Source organism: Ipomoea triloba, chromosome 10 (assembly GCF_003576645.1).
Source record: "Ipomoea triloba cultivar NCNSP0323 chromosome 10, ASM357664v1".
Classification (NCBI taxonomy): Eukaryota; Viridiplantae; Streptophyta; class Magnoliopsida; order Solanales; family Convolvulaceae; genus Ipomoea; species Ipomoea triloba.
In genome coordinates this window covers 24,882,728-24,904,755 of record NC_044925.1, presented here as the reverse complement: position 1 = coordinate 24,904,755, position 22,028 = coordinate 24,882,728, and the positions used below count along the sequence as shown (strand labels likewise).

Genomic DNA, 22,028 nt, shown 5'->3' with positions numbered 1-22,028 from the left:
ATGTGCGCATCCCAGTGTAGCATAAAAGGTGGCCTACCTAGCTTATTAGCATTTGAAGCATACCAACTACACCACTCATATTTCCGGTCACCAAATACATGGTGTAATATGATATAGATCGATGCAGTAGAGCAGAATAACAGTGCAGCTCTCCTCTGGCAGAAACATTACTCAAAACACACATTATGCATTATTTATTCTGCCAAAGGAGAATTGCCCTGCCATTCCATATCTCTCTACTTCACTTCACTTCTGCATTTCATCAGTTAACATCACTTCAAGGTAGCTTTAATTTGTTTCATATGTTGTGTGTGATCTTCATTTTTTATGTTTGTATATATATTTAATTTGTGCACAAATTCATATTTTTTACAATGGGCCTAACCCAATTGCTTTACTCATATTCCTTATATGACACAGAGACCCATATTCCTCAATCGTTATACCCTTGCACCACGGTGCACATAGCAATGTGCACCACGTACGTAAAACGACGTCGTTTTGGTGTTAGTGGACGCGAACGCAAATGACTCCAGGGAATTCATTATCTATAATACACATAATCATTATCTAGAATACACAGAACGTTTACTTAGAATACACAGAATGTTTGCCCAGAATACACAAAATATTTACACACAATACACAAAACTCATCCTCCTAACATTCGAATGCACAAACACATCACAACCTGTGTTAATAACATGAATACACAGAATATTGACACAAAATACACAGAACTCATCCTCCTAAACATTCGAATGCACAAACACATCACAACATGTGTTACTAACATGAATACACATAACGGTTGCCTATAATACACAGAACGGTTGCCTAGAATACACAGAATGATTGCCTGGAATACACAGAATATTAACATAAATACAGAGAACGGCCGAAACGGAAAACGTGATTTCCATAAAAACGGACGATTAATTTACAATGCTCAAAATGACATCGTTTAGGTATGTGATTGATATGTGCACCGTGGTGCACGGTATAATGCCCATATTCCTAGTCTCTACGACAAACTCAACAGTTAGCTTGGTAGCCACAAAATTTTAAATTTAACCCCTCGTGGGAGTTGTCTAACATTGCTAACACATATTCAAACTAATACTAAAAAGTATTTATAATTATAAAGTACAAATTAAATATTAGATGCATGGCCACTAGTAATAGTAGAAGAAATTAAAGTTTTGATGGCGTACGTGGTCCCTTCTACGGATGTTGTCGTGGCAATGATTCAGACTTGCACATAGAAACACCCTTCTTTCTCTTTACGCTCCCAACATTTTTTACATTTATATACTTATTACCATTACTAATAAAAAATGGATTAAGGAATTATACCAGAATGAAATCCGAACGGAATATATAGAAAAATAGCCCAGTGAACTCCCATTCTGTACTCTTAACTTTTATCCCTTCTCACAAAACACTTTTCTATGGACTCCAATGATAAAATAATCAATCATTATTTGTCACATCAAGTATAAAAATAAGGGATTAGAATTTGAAAGTATGCATAGTAGAAGTGGAATATATATGGCTCTTGCAGATCAGAGTGTTTTTTGTTTGTGCAGAGAAGAGAGTGAACGTGGCTTCCTGGTTTGGGGGGCCCTCTCTCGCACGCCTTTGAATTCCGACATAGATAGATAGATGGATGGATGTTCTTAAAAACATAAAAATCATCAGACAGGTCTTGTCGTTGAATTCCCATCACCATATATAAGTAATAGATTTTTTTTTGTTGCCTGTGAAGTGTGAACATCAACATGCACAAACGGCTAAGAAAGCCAGCTAGGTAGGTAGGTAGGTAACGTATAGCATGCAGGTGGAAACAACAAAGAGATCAGAGAACCCATTTGGGAGTTTGGTGAATTGCGATGGCTCTTAATTATCTGAAGATGATGAAATTGAATTTCTGAATGAATTTTGTATGTTTATATGCTTGAAATGATTAATGATTGAATACATTTGATTCTTTGAATGTACTTATAAAGTAAGAAAAATTATGATTACTTGGAAAGATTTTAAAAGTTTTTACTCGGCCCAACATGGAAAGCAAATATGGGTGTGGCCGAACTAATACATATATATAGGCATATGGCATATTAAATCTCCACCTGTTCGCATTTTCACAATAACAAGCATACATTTCCACACAATCATTTTCTTATGCTTTAGTTTCATTCGTCTTGAGGCATAAATTTTATTAGTTTTTTTGGACTGCTAGGCATCTCTACTGGGTGGGTCAGCTGGCCTTGAGATTTAAAGCTGTTTCATTCTCAAAGTGAAGAATCAAACCATTGACCTTTGGTTAAGGATGGATAAGTCTTTTCCGCTCAATCACACATGGCCTCCAGATTGAAATTTAATCTTCTCATCACCAAAGAACCTCGTAAATCCTAGTACATAAAATTAAAGGATTCTTAGGCTCTCAAAAAAAAAAAAATATTAAAGGATTCTCATTATCACCTAAGGTACACGAGCTGAGGAATCTTTTTTTCTACTTTTACGAGATTTCATAAAAGTATTAGTGTAAGATTCTTACCACATATATTTATTATTAAATTGCCCGTTGTTTTGTTTGTCTGCTGTTCTCGGCCAATAAAATTGCCTCACCAAAAACCATCGTCATAATAACCCAATCTGACCTGGCCTGTGCTCATATATATGGTACAAGCTGGTTGTCTGGTGTGCAGTGCCCGCCATTGTCCCTCCATTATTGCTCATTTTCATCTTATTCCATGCTGGAAAAAACATCTTCACAAGTTTGATCTTGTCAACATCTTCTCGATCAATCTGTGTTGTCAATACTTTCTCGGCCAATCTGTCACACAAGATCTTTATAATATTAAATTTTTTGTAATTTGCAAGCTATTACACAAGAGTACAGTGAACTTACACAACATATAATCTTTAAGTAGTACTTACGAGTTTCCCTCGTCACAAAAAAAAATATAAAAAAAAGTAGATATAGCTCTTTTCTTCCAAGCTTACATACAACAATATAATCATGCCTGCTTTACCCACTCGAACACGTTTTTCGAGGCATAGCAGCTCTATTGATCTTACATATATTTGCAAGTCATTCTATCACCTACAAAGAATTAATTACAAACTCGATCAAAGAGACAACGAGAGAGAGAGAGAGATGGCATCACGAAGGCTCCGAAGGAGGGTGGCATCACGCAGAAAGCTTAACATTCTACAAACCCTTTCCAAGTCCAAATCAGTAAATCCAAATCTCTTTATGTGTATCTCTAATAAATATTCTCTAATTAATCTCTTTCTTCTTTCTTTGATCTTAATTAATTGTTTGTATGTGAAGGTCAAAAAGAGCAATATCATCATGCATGTTCTTACATACATCCTCAAGATGAAACTGCATATACAAGCAATCACAAGTCAATACCACTGCAAAAATATCCAAGTAATTCATCTCATCTCTCCAGCTAATCTCTATTGCCACCAATACAATCAACATATGATAACAAAAACTCTTAAAAGAGATCAGAAACGTTTTCACATTTCAGACATATTCCCTCCTCGAAACTCCTCGAAAACCAAAAACTTGTCATGACTATTTTCGTAATTAAAGAATCTTCGCGGTGTTTATAAAAGTTCAAGATCTAACTGCATATTATATAATGAGCAGAAGGTGAAAGTGGATGCGGTTGGGAGTAATAGATTGGTGGTGAAGGTGAGATGCCTGAAAGGAGAAGGTTTGTTAGTGCGAATCTTGGAGGCCATGGAGGAAATGAATCTTAGGGTTCTTCAAGCTAGGGCTTCCTCTCAACTCTCCTTCTTTGCCATGGATGCCATTCTTGAAGCTCATCAAAACCATTTCAGTGCTGATGCTATAACTCAAGCCATTCTTAAGGCCATTGATGATCAAAAGAGCTATGAAACCCACAAATAATAATTGTAAGGTCCATAGACCACATTATTGTTAATTGGACTAGATCAAAAGCCTTTTTAATTAACAAGGCCTACTAGGAAAAAGGCCTTTCTTTAGGCTAGTCTTATCCTCAAAATAAATTTCAACTTCTCGGGTCATTTTGTCGAGCCAGCAAGATTTATATTTGATCTTAAATAGATCAGACCCGCGCTCCAACCTAACGATAAACAAATGTAAAACTCTTACGCTCCTACATAGGACTTGTTTGTTTTAATTTCTATATTCTTCCTCATCTAATCCCTATATATAGTTAGGTAGCTCAATTATGCATTACACTAGTGGAGATGCATGTATTGTAGAGAGGCAGGCAATGTGGGTCAAAGTACAGGCCACAGGGCAGTTAGGGATGCCGTGTGGAACATTAATGTTGCATTGCAGTGTTTGTTTAGTTAATAATGTTTCAGATAGAAAACATCGTTAGTTGTTGTATTGTTTGACTATTAGTATACGCTGTTTGGAAGGTCCAAAAAGAAGGCCTAGCTACGTCTAATTTTAGCTCGTGTATTTATCAAACAAAATACCAAACCGCCCAACCTTAATTAGCTTGTGTGATTTTCAACACCACTGAAGTGCTGATTGACGGGTAGTTGTTTCATTTGAGAGACAAGTTCACACGTTATCACCCTCTCAGCCTTACATACAACGTAGAAAATATCGAAGGCGATAATAAATGATAATATTATGTTTATTTTATCTAGTTCGGAGTTTGGACGGCTTAATTATGTGGTTTTGGGATAACAACAAAACTGGGTAAACGTTTATGGATAATTGAATGGTTGTTCCCGTGGAAGCAGCAGGAAAGAGAGTAAATGAAATTATAATGAGTCGAAAAGAATTGATTTGAGGGGAAATGGAATTGAAATTCTATGGAAAAAAAATTATCATGAAGATTGATTTTATTGTTTGGTTTGTGGACAAGAAATTACGAGGAATATTGATTCCTTTGTTTGGTTAGGATTGGAACCATAAGGAATAATGTATATAAAGACTAAAATGCCCTTACACAATGATAATGATAATAAAAGTAATAAGAGCAAAATTGTCCAACCATGTGATATTTTCTTCCCAACTTCCATTGAAAACAAAATACAACCCCCAAGGAAAACTTTTTCCTCAACTTTATGAAAAACATTTTCCTGTGGAAAAAGTTTTCCATGAACCAAACCTCAAATTTTTTTCATCTAACCAAACATGTTCTAAATTTGGCCAAAATATTTCTACATCCTCGTTGCTCTAACCTGAAATTTTTGGTTCTTTCTTGATGGTCTGAGATAAGGTATTTTCTCCCTCCGTTCTAGTAATATGTGAGCATTATTGTCTATTTTTATTTCCCTCCGTTCTAGTAATATGTGAGCATTGTCTATTTTTATTTTGTAATGGGGGTTGAAATATTCAATTAAAAGTTTAAAATAATAATTTGGCACATTTATTATTTATATATATTATGCTCAATATATATTTCAATACCAAGGGACATATTATGGTTTAAAGAAGCAAAGACATCCGATATCAAAATGTTTGCCGCCGAGAGTCAGAAATGAAGCAGAGGGCCTTTTTCATTGAACCAATTCCAAGCAATATATTTAAATTTTGTTTTACTACTAGCAGTCGTATGATATAGCTAGGATCTGAATTTTATCAATGATTGGACTTTAAAAAAGAAGAATAAAGAAGTATTGATTTGACTTTGTTGTGCCACTAATATATAATCATGTGAGGACTTGACCAGTTGAGCCACGCTCATTTCCAAGATAGAAGTAGTAGTGGGCTTCAAACTTAATTTAAAAAGAAAGGTTAGAGAGGGAAAAGTCAATATGGAAAAATATTTTTTTTCCAACATTGAGCAAATTAAGTCTTGGCCTTGGAGGCATCTAAAAGAAGTAATCTCATAATATATTCTAGTAATAGATTGTCTTTAACCAGCCCCTTCATTTTTAATGGCCATTATCATCACAGCCACAGTATGTTACATATGCTAGTATTTATTATCCAACTATATGTACACAATTTTTCCAACATTTATTACTCTATTGAAATCAAATACCTTATTATATAATGTATTAATAGAGTATCTTATTGCAATAAAGGAATGTCTCTTAAATTTATATGTGAAAATTGACAGAAAATGACAAATAATTGAGTATATAATAACTGAACGTACAGTAAAATCGGATATAATTTTTTAAAAAGAATCAGAACATCCACATGTACTCAATAATAAGTATGAAGTATAAAATAATAAATATTCATTGAGCAATGGCAGAATGAACAAGCTGATAATGGAAATTAGACATACAAATTAGTACAAATTAAACTCACTTTGTATTATATTTAGTTATTATATGTAAATTAACCAATATAAAAATTTAATGTACATGTAACTAGGAACAGGCCGGTCTTAAGGAAAAATGAATGCTGGCATTAAAGTCAGAGGAATTGAAGATGAATAAATAAAGTATATCCCATGGCCACCATTGCGTGACAACTTGGGAAGAAAGAAAATAGAAATTTTTGAAAGTGGTTCATCATCTAGAAGGTAGCTTAGGAATTTGATTACTTTGTAATTCTTTGGTTTTAAATTTATCATTCTTCGATGCAATTTACCGTTCAATTCGATCGCATTCTCCCATCCCATTTTTTAAACGACGGCAACTAGCCGGCCACAGATCCCTTCATCGCTTATTTTACCCTTTCTTTTGTTTATAAATCTAATCTAATAAATTATGTCATTATGATGCACCAAAACTTTGTTAGGACAATATTTTCAAGTAAAAAGTGAAGACTGGTATGATCCATCCATTTGGATAGATCAATGGTTGGCGACGGTTGAAAAATCAAAGGTAAAAGAGCATGTTAGTTTTATAAATATTACAAATTTAAAATTTTATAATAATTATAGAACTAAACCCGTATTTTTGTTTTACTAAAACTTTCAACCACGGATAACAGTGATAGAGGGCTAAGATCAATTCTCACTTTTCATAGAAAGGGTTTCTCTCATCACTTTTCATAGAAAGGGTTTCTCTCATTTAAATCTACTCTATATACAGGGACGGGTCTACAGGGGGCAGTGGTCAGACACATATTTTTGAATCATGGTCCACAATGCAAGGTGGATCCTAGTCCACGGAATAACAATTGTTATTGATGAATATGGGATACAAGGATTTGAGATAGTGTATTAGGTTGTCCGCCTCCACTGAAACTTGATCTCATGACCAACTCTTTGAGAGTCACTACATGTCATCTGAGCACAAGGTGCTTGGCAAAATTTAAGGTTTCTATTTGTAAATGATATCAAAATTTGAGATTTCTACTTAGTTGAGAACATAAAGAAATAGTATTCCCTATGTTACATTTTATTTGTCTTTTTACTATTCATTGGTCAAACCAAGTCTTTCTTATTTACTTATTTTCTTTAGTATTTTTAAATTTAATTTTTTTTGTTTAGTAATATTTTTAATGTAGTTTCTAAATATATAAATTTTATATACTAATACTAAACATAACATAATGAAAAATTGGATTAAAAATAATTAACTCCAATCAAATATCGTTAACCGTACCAAACACATAAAATGAGATGCATGAAGTATCTTGTAATTTGTGGTGTGCATTATATTTTGACTTTTTGTATTAACATTAGTTTATTTAATTAATAGTGTTTCATATTTTGTCATTATAAATATTTTTTACTTTGTTTTGAATTGTTTTAATTTTGCCCTCACTCAAAATTTCTAACTCAGCCACTACCTATATAGGTATGTAATAAACGTGTTTGCCGGTCAGCTATGGGTAACCTAGGCTGATTTACCTCCTTGTGGCTCTTTGCCGGCTAGGGTCACAGGGCGAGGGCTTTACCCACATACTCACATAGTGAGGAGTGGGGTTTACCTCGTTAATAAATGTAATAAACGTGTTTGTGAACACGAGCAAAACAATAATGTATGAAGAACCCACAACTAGTATACAATTGTTTGAATAAATAAAGTAAACGTCATAATTCAAGCACATATAATATATCAAACTTGGAGCAAGATTTGAAACTTATTTTTGAAAAAAGAAAAAATTAAAGAGAACGCTGGAATCATTTGCATGATTGTGCATTCAATGTTGATTCTCTTTGTTTGAGGCAGCATGTGCCGCTGAATTTACAGGTATTTGTTGCCCATGATCCTTATACAATACAAGATGCTTTTGTAAATTTACACATATAAATATGATACTTAGCTTGTAACTCTAATATATTATTATCACAATTAATAAAAAAAAAAATTCTTCAATTTCATGCGCATTGGCATACTATTAAATCACGTAAATCGTGTTTCTTTCTTCATTTTTTTTTGTTCTTGATTTTTTATCTCATTTTTTCAAAATGTCCAATCTATTTGGTCATCTCTTCGGAAACCAAATTAACTAGTTTTATTTCTTTCAATTATGAATGGGAATAACCAGTGGCTATTCACACTTTTTTTTTAAATTATATATTAGACAGTACAGTTGAACTAAGCTTAGAGTTAAATAATAATAGTATACTATTGCATTATTCAAAGTTGTGATATTCATTATATTCCACTCAAATTTAAAAGATGATGAAACTACTAGTATGCGTGGCATTAATTAATTAGAACTAATAGGATATTATTAATTTGACTCTCATATTTAATATATCAATTTAGTTTAATACGGTGTAATAGAATATTGAAGATAATTAAAGATATGCAGCCAATGCAGGAAGAAGAAGAAGATAATGAGATCTCACAGAATCAATTTTCAATAAAAATAGACTTAATTTCATTTTTTGTTCTAGATTTATAGGTGACAATTCACTTTTAATCCTTTTTTATTAGAACATTCTCATTTGGTCCTAGTATTATCGTGGCATGACCAATTTTAGTCCTTCAGCAACAAAATCGTTGAAATATCGTTAAATACAAAAACATTTCAATTTTTTTTATACAAAGTATGTTGAGCCACTATATTTTTTATGTTTAGTTTTTGAAAACATTCATAACTGAATACGAAAATGTCATTGTATTTAACGATATTTAAATTAATTTGTTGATAAAGGACTAAAAATGGTCATGCCACAATAATACTAGGATAAAATATGAATGTTCTAATAAAAATGACTAAAAGTGGATTTTCATCTATAAATCTAGGACCAAAAATAGAATTAACTCCTAAAAATAATTAGAAGTTAAGTTCAACATCTTACCATTGAAATGTAATGCTAACTGCTACGAAACATAAGAAAATAAAGTTATGTTTTTACAATTAATTATAATTTTTGGCATAATGATAAGCGTCTGATACAATTGACTGGCAGGGGATAGTTAAATTAATGCTTTGGTTTTCTTTCCTTCATTTCAACGAAAGTTCCATTGAATTACTAGCAATGGAATCCCCCATCCTCCACGCCCAGCTTTAAACTCCATAAATTTTGCCAACTTGTCATATGTTATTACAATTATTTATGTCCCAGGCCCACTGGTATTTAAGTGAAATGTTTGAAATTCAATTACAATTCGAAAATGTATATATTGATATATTCTGATCTACTCTTTCACTTTTACTTCATAATTTTTTTAAAAATGTTTAACTAAGTTTTTAAAAAAGTTCACTAATATATTTTTATAAATTATGTCAAGTCACTACCACATTGAATATCAAGTAATCGTTACATCAATATATTAGCAAACGTGGAAGTCTATTTAACGCTAAATCAGCGGACCTGCTGAATAGGTAAAATTATGAATCACTGAAACTTTTTGTCAGTTTAAGGAGTCTCAATTGAGCTTCTTTTTTAGTTAAAGGGATCAATTGCACTATTCGATTCACTTATGAGGCTTACTTAACTATTTTTTTAAAAAAAAAATAAAATGATGCTAAATGTTAACTATTGATTGCTAAAAGAATATTATAAAATAAAATAAAAATGAAAAAAAAAATACTGCATAGGCTACTCTTATCTAGCTAGAGTATCTCAAATCAAAAACGATATTCCTTCTTCTAAATATCATCGAGCAAGACAAAACATAAAAACAAAATTACTCGTAAAGCACTATATAGGATCTGATTATTGGATCTGGCAGTATTAGGTAAAAGATCGAATCTAACGTAAAACCTTAAAGCTTTCGATCGATGAAATAGCTTATTAGCATCCTACATATATATATAATTTGAAAATTCATAATTCATTCACATGGATAATGTACATATTCATAATTATATATAACCGAAAAATTCTCCTATAAGACTCTCATGAATCCTCATCCATAAGACGAATTGAGTTTTTTATAAGTATTACATATTCTCACATAAGTATTACAATTTTCATCATAAATAACTTTCTAACTCTTAATATTACATTTTGATTTAAAAGTATTACATTTTTTTTTATCAAAACAATCACATTTTTCATCATGAATATTATACTTTCTCTCATAAATAACAATTAAACAATTTATCGAGGACTAATATTGCACTTTTTTTCTCACAAATAACAATTCAACCCTAAATATTACATTTTAAATTTAAAATAATATTACACTTTTTCTTCAAAGGTATTATATTTTTCTTTATAAATAATAAATAATTTATTCATGATTATTATTATATTTTTCAGCATAAGATCGAATTACATTTCTATCATGATCTAAGCCGTATCACAAATAAGGATCCGTGAGGTGGTCTCACATGAGAATCACTCCATATAACCACTATAATTAAAAAAAAATTTCTTATGTGCTTATAATAAGTTAATATTCAAATAAATTTACTAAAAATGTATATCATATTAATTAGGAAAATACTAAAATGTCATACCTATAATGTCAACATATTAAAGATATAAATAGTGCATATTTAATTATTTACATAACTTATTTTAAATTATAAACATTTCTCTACCTTTCATTTTGAAGATGCAACACCTATACTATTATCTGTCAAGATCAAAGGTTTACCACTACAATAAAAGTTATAACTAATAGCAAAAGCATAATTTTAATTTATTTTTTTGTGTAACAGTTATCACCACATTTCTATGACAAGATGTCAGAATACTGGACTTGGCCCTCCAAGCTACCGCCCAACATTATAAAAAAAAAATTTTAACTATGCCGATATATCAGATAAAACTACGTGAGTTAATTCCAGCAGATGTATATATAATATTTTATTCCAACAAAAACTTTAAAAAAATCATTAAAAACAAAAATTCAAAAGTTTTGCATCTTTAAGACTAAAACAACTTTAAGACTTTATTAAGGTATATATAATATATTTAAAACTATGCCGGTAATATCAGATAAAACTATGTGTGGTAGTAAAAATTTTCTCAAATTTTGCATAAAGTAAAAACAAGCTAGCAAGTAGTTAGGGTAAAGATGCCACCACAGGGTTTACCAATAATTGGACATCCCCATGCAATCCAAATGGTGGGATTGTCCATACATATATAGAAAAAGTTTAGAAAAAAAAAAGTAAATTGACCCTAAGTTAAATGGTAATGCAATTGAGTCTCTAAACATTAGAAAAAATTATATTAAAACCTTCCTAAATTAGTTAAAATATTCAATTAAGTCATAAATCAAGTTGTTTAGTATGTTAGTGTTTCTCGGTCTGACACGTGTCACTTTTTTAATTCTTATTTTTGAATGATTTTTTTATCTTTTTGTTTTCTTAAAAAAAATTGTTTTGTTTATTATTTTAAATTTTTTGAAAAAGATAAAGTTTTAAAGTTTTTTTTTATTAATATAGCCACCGGCAGCTATCGAAGTCTCCTTTCACAGATCAACTATGGCCATCCAAAAACAATAGTCATGACCGTTTAAAAAAATAGATAGTCATAGTTATCTTTAAGATCTAGACTATCTGAAATGAGGACGACATCCATGCCTACCACCCTCATTTTAGAGGAGATAGAAAGTTTGAAAGACCGCGGATATCGAAGTCTCCTTTTACAGATGTTCATGAAAGGAGACAGCTTATTGCTATATTAATTTAAAATTAAAAAAAAAGTTGTTTAAGAAAACAAAAAACTTTAAAAATCATTAAAAGAAATTAAAAAGGGCGTGTTTTAGTCTGAGAAACAATAACCTACCATACTAAACAAGTTGATTTAGGATTCAATTAAACATTTAGTCGATTTAGGAGGTTTGAATTGTTTTTTTTTTTTTTACTTAGATAGCTCAATTACACTATCTGCTTGACATTTTATCTTTTCAAAACTTAAGTTCTGGATGAAAGTGGCAATAAATGACTGTCAATCTAGTAAGTGTTAGACCAATTTTGATAATATAATATTCAACAATCAATATCCAAAGGATAAGAAGTAAAATTTGAATTTGTCTTCTCTTCAATAGACAAATTAAAAACAAGAATAAATAGAGCTGAAAATTGAACTTGAAAAAGTCATATATATAAGCTGAAAATTAAGTTGAGCAAGCATAACAAAAGCATAAACATATAGATAAGACAGATAAATTAAAGTTCTAAGTGTTTACATAGATAGATCAAGATATCTTAAAGTTCAAGAAGACTGAATCAAGCCCGTACGGGTACCTCAGTTGGGTCTTGAGTGATAAATGGTGAGTAAGGACACAGGATTGAACATTGGCTCATTGCATTGTGGGCACTAGCCACTAGTCCTCCCACTTTTACCCCTTTATTATTATGTCGACCAGGGTGTGGGGCCCTAGAGGCGAGGGATGTGGTCATGGTCAAGACGACTCAATCAAAGCAATGGTAATGAACGTGATGTTGGCTTGGTTCTCATAGCTCAAGTGTCGGCTTAGTGCATTTTTCTCCTACTACATACTAAAGTAGAAGAATGGACTAGAGGAATTATACAAATTCTTGAATCAGTATAAAATTAACTCTCTTTACACTTTAATTTTATTTTAAATAATTTACTTTCCAAGTAATTTCCAATATTTGTTTTAACAATATTCAATATAATAAAGTATACTATATATGATCCTAACCCATATTATCACTATAAGCGGTCTTTTGATTAACGGAATATGAGATTACCTAACGGATTACATCTAGAAAGATAATGTGAGGTCAGTTACGAAAATTCAAGATTACCTTATGTGTTTAGTTAAAGTTGTAGGAATATGTAATATTAACTTATTCGGTTGGAGGTTATATTACATCATTTACATAAATGCCCTTAACTTATGTGTTTGAAATTTATGAAATTTAAAATAGTAATACCTTATAAAATAATTATTATGAATTGAATCAAAACACAAAATTAAGATGACACTATTATTGTGATTTTAATTTGAGAAAAAAATTATATATTTTGTAGGAGATTCATCCTAAAGGTAAATATTTGGCTTAAAAAATAAGAAATTAAAACAAAAAAGACATATGGACAAAGCAAGAAACATTGGCAAAGCAATAAATTGAAGGCAATTAAATAAAAATATTAAAAAGTAATCTTGAAACAATTCAGATTTGCAAGGTAATGAGATTAACTTGAATATTACTCCATTTTCTATGTAACAGTTAATGTTATATTATCTCGATTTTTAAATTGCTTGAACTAAATAAGTACTATTACATTATGTTTCTCACATTACCAAGATAATCTCAAATACTTGAACCAAAAGCATTTAAAATTTTCTTGAAATTCCTTGCAAAGTAAAAACAAAGAAAGTAGTTGGAGGTAAAAATGATACCATCATGGTTATTAATTACCTTAAATATTACCAAATTTCTTATGTGACAACTAATGTCATATTACCTTGAATTTCATATTACTTTAATTTAACCAAATAATTAAGTAATATCACATTACCAAGGTAATCTCAAATTACTTGAACAAAATAGAGCAAAAACAAGAAAGTAGTTGAGGTAAAGATGAAACCATCGAGATTATCAATTACCTTGAATATTACCTAATTTCCTATGTGACATCTAATGTTATATTACCACGATTTTTAGATTAATTGAACCGAATAAATAATACTCCATATTACATTAATTTCTCACATTATTAGAATAATCTCAACTTACTTAAACCAAACGCACTTAAAATTTTTTACCTAAAAATTTCTCGCAGAGTAAAAATAAACAAGTAGTTGAGGTAAAGAACACCACTGGGTCATCAATTATTGGACATCCCCATGTAATCCAAATGGTGGGGTGGCCATACATACACAAGAAAATAAAATAACATCGGATTAGACAGACATTAAAATCAACAATTAAGGTCGTTTTCACATTTGCAATTTAATAATTAATATTTTGGATTATTTCAACATTTTCTTGCACGTCCTCTATAAACTACATATCTGCCCTATCTGTCTTCATTCGGACCCATATTAAACTCCACCCCCCACTTTTCTTCCTCTATTTCTTGTTCTCATCAAATCCATCACCTACCCCCCCCCCCCCCCCCCCCCCCCCCCCCCCCCCCCCCCCCCCCCCCCCCCCCCCCCCCCCCCCCCCCCCCCCCCCCCCCCCCCCCCCCCCCCCCCCCCCCCCCCCCCCCCCCCCCCCCCCCCCCCCCCCCCCCCCCCCCCCCCCCCCCCCCCCCCCCCCCCCCCCCCCCCCCCCCCCCCCCCCCCCCCCCCCCCCCCCCCCCCCCCCCCCCCCCCCCCCCCCCCCCCCCCCCCCCCCCCCCCCCCCCCCCCCCCCCCCCCCCCCCCCCCCCCCCCCCCCCCCCCCCCCCCCCCCCCCCCCCCCCCCCCCCCCCCCCCCCCCCCCCCCCCCCCCCCCCCCCCCCCCCCCCCCCCCCCCCCCCCCCCCCCCCCCCCCCCCCCCCCCCCCCCCCCCCCCCCCCCCCCCCCCCCCCCCCCCCCCCCCCCCCCCCCCCCCCCCCCCCCCCCCCCCCCCCCCCCCCCCCCCCCCCCCCCCCCCCCCCCCCCCCCCCCCCCCCCCCCCCCCCCCCCCCCCCCCCCCCCCCCCCCCCCCCCNCCCCCCCCCCCCATCCCCCCATCCCCCCACTTGCCATCTCTATCCTCCTCTAAATATCTAAATCTTCATCTAAGTACATATCCACATATACATACAAGCAAAGGCTGATAGTATACACAATTACACACCTTTTTGGACTCACCAACTAACTCCATCCAATAATCCGGCCATGGACGGTAGATTCAGCAACCAGCCGCCTTTTATCAACGACCAAGATGACTCCGAGAACTCGCCGGAAAACAGCGCCGATTCGCCGCGCTCCGGCATGTTTCACGACACCAAGATGGCCTCCATCAATTCCCCCAAACGAAGGTTTATTTGCATGTTTTTGTTTTCCTAGGTTGTTTCAATTCTTAGTGTTCTTCATGCAACTTAACCCTAATATAGTAAATTGGGGTTTTTTGGCAGTAGACGTGCCATTCAGAAAAGAGTGGTGTCAGTGCCGATCAACGACGTTGAAGGATCAAAGCTCAAGGGCGAGAGCAGCTTTCCGCCGTCCGATTCTTGGGCTTGGAGGAAATATGGACAAAAGCCAATCAAAGGCTCCCCTTATCCTAGGTATATATATATACATCTCAATTCTCAAGAAAATCAATCCATAAAATCATAATTGTGTCATATACATCACTCATATGAACTTAATTAGTATAATCTTGATCTTCTTTCCTTAGCCCAATTGTGTTAAAAAATTATACACGGTCTAACGACTGCTGATAATTGTAAGAATTTTGATGAAATTAATGTTTTTGAGTGGTCAGGAAAACTTGTAGTCAATATCTGATGGTGTAGTGTGCAGTGGGTGACTATGAAATTAATGTCAGAATAAAATTGTATGAATTTTGATGAAATTAATGTTGGATTATGAGGGAACTTGCAGTTATTGTCTGAGAGTGTGTGTGCTGGATAACCAGGCTTTTTGATGAAATTAATGTTAGAATGATGAAAAAATTGCAGAGGATATTATAGATGTAGCAGCTCAAAAGGGTGCCCAGCGAAAAAGCAAGTGGAGAGGAGCCGTGTAGACCCAAACATGCTAGTGGTGACTTATTCTTGTGAACACAACCACCCATGGCCCGCCGCCAGGAACAATCACGCCCACCGCAACGCCGTCACTCTCACCGCCGCCGCCGCCGCCGCGCCAACAACAAGATCATCATCCAAAGCCGCCGCCGACGCCGAGGACGCGCGGGAAGCCGAAGCCGAAGCCGAAGCCAGCGAATTTTCCGCCCAACCGGAAACCGAAACCTCCGAAAAATTCGGCGGACTCGGCGATTCGCCGTCGGTGATCTACAGCGACGAGTTCGGGTGGTTTTCGAGCTTCGAGCCGACGACGTCGTCGTCGACGGTGATCGAGAGCACTTCCATTTTGACGGAGGCGCGAGTGACGCACGCCGACATGTCGGTGATATTCTCAATGCGGGAGGAGGAGGAATCGCCGTTCGCCGGGCTCGGAGAGCTGCCGGAATGTTCGAGGGAGTTCGGGATCGGGATGATGGAGAGAGACGAAGCTCGGCGCCGGCATAACTTGACACCGTGGTGTGGGACCGCGTGATGGGATCGGTTGACACGTGGCATCTCCCCACTTGTCGATACATTGCCCAATGCGTGTATTCTTTTAACTCTAATAATAGGCCTTACAAAACTGCATATTCTGCGTCATAAGATACCGAGACAAAACAAAAGCAAAAAACCAAAAGAAAAAAAAACATTTTTATTTCTTTAATTTACATTTGTTTTATGTCTTTTTTTTTTTTTTTTTTTTTTTTTTAGGTTTGTGTCTTGATCTCATTGTAATTAGTAGAATTAGCCGTTGATTTCAAATCCAACGGCTACCTTGATTGCCCTCTTTACAACTATATTTACTTGGGGATTGGAGAGATCATGTGGCTTTGTTTTTTTCAAAGTTTTAGCCATTAAATCTATTTGGACAGTCCAAATTATTTATTTTCAAAGAAAAGGTTATTTAGGAATTGAATATTTCTCTCTCCTTGCTTTACTTTGGAAGTGCACATATGACCAGGCTTGTCTCAAGTGTGTGCCTGGATATGGAATTATTTAATTTGTATTTACATATAGTACATTATCATGATAAGATAACTCATAGTATATTAGGCACTAACTTATAAAGAACGTGTTATATCATTATTATTATTGCAAGAAATTTGATGATAGATTATTTTGAATGAATTAGAACCCCTAGTTAACTATTAAAAATTGAGAAGTTATATAATACAAAAAGTATTAGTACATTTTTTGAGAATATATTATTTAGAAAATTTCTATTTATATTGTTTACCAACTATTGCTCTGTTTGGTAACATAGTTAGCTTATCAGTTAATTTTGACTTATTTGATTACTATTAACCATTTGATTTTGTTAAACTTCCAATATAAGTGTTTGATTAATTATTTTTTTTTGTAATAGATTATTGCTTCAAAATGCTAAAATTCAAAATGCTGCTCAAAGTAGCTTTTTTAATAAGCTTTTTGAAAAAATCACCTTGCATGTAATCAGCTATCAACTAATAACTAATTTACCAAACATCTTTCTGCAATCAACTAATACTATCAACTAGTCTAACCCAATAAGCTAATAGCTAACATCTATTTACCAAACACTCCTTATATATTTTGCTTGGAATTTTTTTTTAGAAGTATAAAGAAAAGGATACACTATCACCAAGTACAAGGTAGGTGTTTACTTTGCACATGTGAGGTTGGATAGTTTGATTTCGAGAGTATCTCCACTTAGGCTCGGAACTAAGTAGTCAAGACCCCCTAAACTCTGTGTGTGTACGTGCGTGATTATGTAGTGATATTTATCTATGTTTACACGAAAAACATCTAGTATTCCTATCACTGTAACTAAATTCATTTCGAGTCATGTTTGTGCTTGACTTGTCAAAACAATTAAAATGTTTAGAAAATCTCTAACATTTTTAGGTTAAAAGTGAAACTTGCAATCACTACTTGAGAAAGTGCACTAATTAAGTAAACACTGCTCTTGTGTAATAATCCAAAAATCTTTAACCTTGACACATAGACCTACATATAACAATTCATCTCATCATTTATATTGGAATCAATAAATACAATATCAACACCTATCTTTTCAAGATAATTCTAAGTTAACATATCAACACCATTTATGTTTTAACCTCTGCTTCCTTAAAAAAATCCTAATTCAAATCCTTATCCAAATATATCATTTTTCTTGTAAAGGTTATATAAGATTTTTTTTTTAAAAGAAAATTTACACTTTTGAAAAAGTGTGTTATAAAACAAGAACATCAAATCCACCCCCAATAGGAAACATATCCCCAATCCTATGCCACTTTGATTATAAGAATGTAACTTCATTCAACAAACAGCCTAATTGTTAATCACTAATTAATCATCCGATGTGACCACCCATTAAAGTCAATGAAAAAATATTGACTTTTAATGCCATTAGTTAATTAAATAATTAATTAAAATTATATTATTTCTACGCAACGGATATGATTGTGCCAATAATTTAGGCTCATCACACGTGATCATCATCACCATGCATTGTGGTGGGTGCACATGATCACCATCAAATTGCCTTGCAAAGCTAGCTAAGAAAGATGTGATTAAGGAGTAGTTAATTTCTATTAAAATAGTTAATCAAATGATAATTTTTTTTATTTAAAAAAAAATGGATTAGGTGAGGCGGCTTAGGTAAGGGACCCAAGTTGCATATTTAATACTATTGTGAAGAGTGGACTAAATTTTTATTATAACGTCATAAAATTTATCTTTTTTAAAATTTAATACTCCGTAATAATAAGGGGACAGCGTTCATCGGTGACACGTGTCTCACGTGCTTCTCATGGCGTCACATGCGAATCTCTAGTAACGTCACCCGTTTTTTTTTTTAATTACTGTAAATTTGTTAATTAATCTCTTTTGCTTCTTATAATATAAAGTGCTTCTTCTTATCCGTTAAGGCATTGGAATCTGGGGCCCAGTCAAACTTTTGGTGTTATTTTAATTGGGTTTTTGGGCCCAGTCCAACTTTTGTCTATGCAATTCTCACGATAGTTTAATTGGGCTTTAGCCCACAATTGTTTCCACAATTTGTAACCATTTTGTTTGCCCCACTAGGATTGGGCAAAATGGGCAAATTATTATGTGGATCCGGATCCATCTTGCAAGGTAGATTTGTGTTTAAAGTACAGAATTACATACTAAATGTTCATAATTTATATATTGAATGTTCGCAATTTACATACTGAATGTTCACAATTCAAATTGTGAACATTCACTATGTAAATGGACACGGGTGGGTCCACCCTGCAAGGTGGACCCAGGTCCATGGTATAACTATTGGGAAAAATATTTTCTAGCATGGCACTATAATTTTCTTATGTGTTGGGAGGGGTTGAAGGTTAAGTCCAATATTTTATCCCCGCTGTACATTTTAAATGTGGCACTGGTTGTTATATAAACTTATAAAAGTAAAGTTGTGTATTTGTTATCAGCTATAATTTTTTTTGATCTGGCAATTAATATCAGAGCAATGCTAGGTTTATATATATATATATAAAGATAGGTAATTTAAAATCCTATTTTCCAAATAAAAGTACTTTTAAACTTATTTTCCAAATAGAGGTTATTTTTGCCTAGTCATCTTTTTGGAAAATAAATTTAAAAGTACCCAACTTGACGCCATTTAACCTATACGGGATATGAAATATCAACCTTTGAGTAGAGTTCTAATTCTGCGATATGAATAAAATCAATATACAATCTCTTTTCCACTATTTTTTAAGCTAATAAAGAAATTATAAATTGTGTGGGTAAGTTTCTATAGCCTAGCTTTGTGTTGGAAAAAAAAAAAAGTGTAACTTGTAAGTTAACACAGTCTAATTTTGACCATAATAAATATATTTTATAGTTAATGGTAACAAGTACAACTTAACTACCAATGATTGGAACTTGTATTTTAGTAATGCTCCTCTCAAAGTCAAAAGTGGATTTGGAAATACTAAAACCAATTGATTGATGTTGTACCTATTACCTAACAGATCATAGAAATAATGTTACAAAAGTTGCAAATATATTTTAGGTGAAAATATAATCTTCATTTGGGCTCATGAATCCTATGATTGTCTTGTCTTGGGAGGGGTCGGAGGTCAAGTCCAACATTTTATTGCTATTGTACAATTTAAAGGTGGCACTACCTGTTATTAGGCCTTCCCCAATAGTATCAATTTTGGTGTGGGTTTTGAAGAATTTTGTAAGTGTGATTAGGAAAGAGAAAGTGGGATGAAGGTAAAAAAAAAAAAAAAAAAAAAAAAAACTGAAAAAGAAAATAAAAAAAATATTGGTATTTACGTGCAACATCCGCGCAACGCGCCCAAGAAAAGTTTCATTAAATAAAAATGGGCTCCACAACTCTGATAAAATCCCATGTCTTGCAGGAGGTGCCAAAACCTTCTCTTTCCTCTTTATTACTCTTCCAACTCATCACCTTTTTCTTAAAACTTGTGTAAAACCCCATTATTGGGGAAGGCCTTATTTAAATTTATAAAAATAAAGTTATGTCTTTGTTATCTGTTTAATTTTTAATGTAGTGATAAATGTTCAATCTAACAATTGATGCTAGAGTAATGTTGAGTTTTTTCTTAAAGAGAGGTATTTTAAAATGTGATTTTTAATTGAAGGGATAATCAAATCTCATAGTTGTGTTTTAAAAGTTGTCAACCAAACACTAACTATGATTTTAATTCTCATTCCTAGTGTGTAAACCCATGAACCAAACACACTCTAAATTGTATGAGCAAGTTTGAAAAAGTATAGAACATATACTATATTGTAAAGAATTTCAAAAAAAAAAAAAAAGTATGGGCAAGTTTCATACCCCTTGTGTCGAAAAAAAAAATGAAAAGAAAATTTGACAATTAGTCTAATTTTGACGATACTAAAAAAATACATTTTGTAATTATTGGTAATAAATACAACTTAACTTCCAGTCTACCAATGATTAGCATTTGCATTTTAGTAATGCTCTTCCCAAAGTCAAAAGTGGATTTGGAAATACTAAAACCAATTGATGTTGTACCTAACAGATCATAGAAATAATATACAAAAATTGCAAAAATAATTAGGTGAAAATATATATAATCCTCATTTGGGCTCATGAATCCTATGATATATGATATTTCAAACTCCAAGAGCCTCTCGGCATCGAACACATCACACAAGATCTTTTTAATATGATTCATCTCTCCTGTATAAATAGTTTACAAACTGTTACATACTAGTGATGTTTATTTCGTGCACACTTTTAAATAGTGACCGTAAATTTCTCAGTTGCTATCATGGTTTTCTGCTTCCACTTTCACTCTTTCATTTAATTTCCACAAAAATCATTTTCATACTAATTTTTTCTCCACATTTGTACTCTTCTTTAAAGATGCAGGATCTAATTTACTGTTCACCAATCCCATCCTCCCCCAACATACCCTTCCCTCTTTTGCACAAGACGCCAATATTAACACATAAATACTCCAAAACTAATGTCTACCATCTTCAACTGTTATTATAATGTTTTGCAACAGCGATTGTGTTTCAAATAAATTTAAGGAAAAAAAAAAACATTCTTCTTTTAAGCTATTATATATGCTTTTGACTTTGCCTTCCAAATAAGGGAAGAAGTACAACATGCTAAAGTATGGCACAATACTGTTAGTAGTGGGTTCTTTGTCATGTTTCTTTTTAAGGTGGAAAAGAGGAGATTTATGGCTAATCAATGGTTTTTGTCATTAAATAAAAAATAAAAAATAAAAGTTACAAGTGTGTGTGTATGTGTATATATATATATATATGAAAACCAACATGGTTGGTGATTCAGCACCTTGTCCCTTAAGCATGAGGTTGAGGGTTCGATCTTCACCCATGGCTAGTCCCCTACCACTTAATGTGCTGACCGTTGGGACGAGGGTTAGTCTTCTACCATACTGATTGTCATGGTAATTCTGTATACTCGATCACCGTAATTAAGTAAGTAAATGATAAAGCCATTGAATTTAAACACAAAGCGCCTTGGGTAAGAGTATGACATTATGTAGTACAACTCAAAATTATACTTGCATAC

At 33.7% G+C, this 22,028-nt stretch overlaps 2 protein-coding genes across 2 annotated transcripts; both read left to right on the top strand.

Annotated features, from left to right (window-relative positions):
- Positions 1-3,136: 3,136 nt before the first annotated feature.
- LOC116033358 lies at positions 3,137-3,931 on the top strand. Its single transcript, XM_031276107.1, has 3 exons — positions 3,137-3,244; positions 3,341-3,442; positions 3,668-3,931. The coding sequence occupies exons 1-3, from the start codon at positions 3,164-3,166 to the stop codon at positions 3,929-3,931; spliced, it is 447 nt and encodes a 148-aa protein (XP_031131967.1). The 5' UTR covers positions 3,137-3,163.
- Positions 3,932-14,920: 10,989 nt separating this feature from the next.
- On the top strand, positions 14,921-16,857 carry LOC116031624 (probable WRKY transcription factor 65). The gene is made up of 3 exons (XM_031273870.1): positions 14,921-15,217; positions 15,314-15,463; positions 15,860-16,857. Exons 1-3 carry the CDS (start codon positions 15,075-15,077, stop codon positions 16,455-16,457), a joined length of 891 nt encoding a protein of 296 aa, XP_031129730.1. The 5' UTR covers positions 14,921-15,074; the 3' UTR covers positions 16,458-16,857.
- Positions 16,858-22,028: the final 5,171 nt, after the last annotated feature.